The sequence below is a fragment of the Raphanus sativus genome, chromosome 2, assembly GCF_000801105.2.
Source record: "Raphanus sativus cultivar WK10039 chromosome 2, ASM80110v3, whole genome shotgun sequence".
Taxonomy (NCBI): domain Eukaryota; kingdom Viridiplantae; phylum Streptophyta; class Magnoliopsida; order Brassicales; family Brassicaceae; genus Raphanus; species Raphanus sativus.
Window position 1 is genome coordinate 13,084,452 of NC_079512.1, and position 2,879 is coordinate 13,087,330.

A 2,879-nucleotide genomic window follows, 5' to 3' on the forward strand; every position below is an offset into this window, starting at 1 on the left:
AAATATTTTTATTTTATTATTTTTAAAAGCAAAAAGCAAAAAGACTAAAGTTAAAATCTAAGGTAAAACCGAAAAATTAAAATCTAAAATCTAAAACCAAAAAAAACAATCATCTCCTTTTTGACATTCTTTTCCATTTTCTGAAACGATTATACAACTTTAATACATTGCTTTGAAACTGCTTAACCATTATTGCTCTTACTCCTTGATCAAACGGAGTGATTTTGACTTGCCAAAAATTTGTTTTACTGAACAGTGAAGAAAGTTAAAAAAAAAAATTGAAGTAGGAAACAATCATAGGTGGGGGAGAGTAGTGGGAGAAGGGAAAAACAATGGAGAAGAAGACGAAAGTGGTGATTGTGGGAGGTACGGGCTACTTGGGTCAGCATCTTCTTCAAGCTTTCCCCGGAGATCGTTACGACGTCGCTTTCACTCATCACTCTTGTCCCCTTCCGCCCCTCTTGCTCGACGCTTTCCCACATTTCCCATCCTTTCATGTCGATCTCAAAACCGGTCTTGGTTTCAATTCCATCTCCCACCACTTCGGCCAGGTTCTCTCTACCTCTGTTATGCTTTCTCTCTCCTAAAAATTGATTTAATTGTGTTTGACGAATCTGAGTGATTAGAGAGGCTCTCTGGTCTGAAACCGACATTTCACTTTTCATTATTATATTACAGCCCGACGTGGTTGTGAATTGTGCAGCTCTCTCTGTTCCTCGAGTTTGTGAGCAAGATCCAGATTCCGCTACCTCCATCAACGTCCCTTCTTCCCTTGTTAACTGGTTGTCATCATCTTTTCAGACAAAAGACAAAACCTTGTTGATTCATCTCTCTACAGATCAAGGTTAGCAAGTCATATACAGAGAGAGAGAGATTTATTATTGTTTCTTTTTTTTTTTAATTTGATTGGATTTCAATATCAGTTTATGAAGGTGTCAAGTCTTTCTACAAGGAAGAAGACGAGACTCTTGCTGTAAACGTTTACGGGAAATCAAAAGTTGCAGCAGAGCTTCTCATCAGAGATAAATGTCATAACTTTGCTATATTGAGGAGTAGTATCATCTTTGGTCCTCACACTCTATCACCACTCCCTAAGAATCTCCCTGTTCAGGTTCCTTTCAGTCAGACACAACTTACGCAACACATTATCAAAGTTAGATCATTTCTGAGTATATTCAATTGGACATTTTCTCTAGTGGATGGATAGTGTCTTACAGAAGGGAGACACAGTAGATTTCTTCCATGATGAGTATCGCTGTCCCATTTACGTTAAGGATCTCGTGAGCATCATCTTGATGTTGATTGACAGATGGGTTCTCTCAGGTAGATTCTTTCTCTCAGGTAGATGCCTTCTTTCAGATGATAAACAGATGCGGCTAGTTTTGAATGCTGGTGGACCGGACAGACTCTCTCGTGTTCAAATGGCAGAAGTGGTTGCGCAAGTCAGAGGACATGATCTTTCCTTGATTAAACATGTTTCTGCTTCATCGGTAATGAAGTTTTCACTCAGCTTTTTGCAGAATATTGTAGAGCAGTCACTTGTTAATGGTTGTGAACTATTTTCTTTAACTATAGGTTGATCGAGGAGTGGTGTCACCAGCAGATATATCAATGGACATAACCAAACTGATTCAGACACTTGACATCTCCCCAACTTCTTTTAAAGATGGTGTTAGGTTAACGCTTCAGTCTGAATCTCGTTCCCATATCCTCTCGTAACATTGTTCCTTCTGTCTTCCTTACCTACTACTGCTTCTTTCTACTAGGTAAATTTTGGTTATGATAAAACCAAATTTAATATGAATATGGATTGATTGAAACGGTTCTGGTTTTATTGTTTACTTTTGTTTTATTGTTTTGCAACTAAGTTCTCGTTCCATCTTTTTGACACCCATTTTAGCTTCAAGAATCTATTTCTTAGTTTAAAATCCCTCTTACTAACTGGAATCAAAGAATTAGTAGATCGGTTCAGCCCAAAATATGAATGGACTAAGGTTATGAACTTATAATCTATAATCCGAAGAGTGAGTCGATTCCATGATTAGAAGTTCATTCCATACCGGACAAGACCAGAATAAGGTTATATACATTTTCTTTATGAGAAGAGGTTGTTCGAGCATATCTAAATAGATATTATGTTTACACAGCGATCCTTACATCGTTACATTCCATTTAGGATTAGGAATATGTGAAAATTGATCTATTTTTTACATATTTCTCGTTGTTTGGGATCGTATTCACCTCTTTGGTTGGACTTCTATTGCATCGAGAAATATGTTTGATTGTCCATCTTTTTTATATTAATACTAGATTTTGATTCGTGCTTTAAAAGCGCGAGATTTTTTCGGTTGAAAAATATTTTATATAATAAATTTATTATAGTATGTTAAGTATATAAAATTTTAAATAAAATTTATATTGGGATATCTTTTAAATAAAATTTATGTTGGATTAGTACAAAATTTACATATAATATTTTGGTCTTATTTTATCTTGGTTTAGCCATATTTTCCAATAGTGTTTACTAAATTTAGTTTTTATTTATATTTTGATATATATTAAAATAGAGTGGAACGAATTATATAAAAAATGATAGGCGGAATTCAAATTAACACCAATGACTACCTAACTAATACCTAAATAAAACAATAAATCTTTTGTTACCAGCCGTAGAGAAAAAAATTACATTTGATTCTAAAAAAAAAAAAAAAAAAAGATAATGCTTTCTAAAATCTTTTAAGGCTACATAATATAGACTCTATTGGTAACATGTATAAGAACTTCATGTGTAAAAGTTTGAAAAATTGAATTTCGAACTCAAACATTGATGTTGCATAAATCGAACATTTATAGAGAAAAATAAGTATCAAAATTAAGCT

The 2,879-nt window shown here is 34.0% G+C and overlaps 1 protein-coding gene across 3 annotated transcripts; it reads left to right on the forward strand.

Annotated features, from left to right (window-relative positions):
* The first annotated feature begins 256 nt into the window (after window positions 1-256).
* On the forward strand, window positions 257-1,881 carry LOC108823966 (uncharacterized). Of its 3 annotated transcripts, XM_018597286.2 has the most exons (6): window positions 269-551; window positions 679-844; window positions 924-1,111; window positions 1,197-1,323; window positions 1,360-1,490; window positions 1,576-1,881. In XM_018597286.2, the coding sequence occupies exons 1-6, from the start codon at window positions 333-335 to the stop codon at window positions 1,717-1,719; spliced, it is 975 nt and encodes a 324-aa protein (XP_018452788.2). In that variant the 5' UTR covers window positions 269-332; the 3' UTR covers window positions 1,720-1,881. The 3 variants fall into 3 exon arrangements, with proteins under 3 accessions (XP_056855335.1, XP_056855328.1, XP_018452788.2); XM_056999355.1 differs by having other exon boundaries at window positions 257-551; window positions 933-1,111; window positions 1,197-1,490; XM_056999348.1 differs by having other exon boundaries at window positions 263-551; window positions 1,197-1,490.
* The last annotated feature ends 998 nt before the right edge of the window (window positions 1,882-2,879 follow it).

Coding starts and splice junctions, on each gene's coding strand:
- LOC108823966 (XM_056999348.1), top strand. CDS start 333: ATGGAGAAGAAGACGAAAGTGGTGATTGTGGGAGGTACGGGCTACTTG. Junction 552..678: donor TCTCCCACCACTTCGGCCAG/GTTCTCTCTACC, acceptor ATTATATTACAG/CCCGACGTGGTTGTGAATTG. Junction 1,491..1,575: donor AACATGTTTCTGCTTCATCG/GTAATGAAGTTT, acceptor CTTTAACTATAG/GTTGATCGAGGAGTGGTGTC.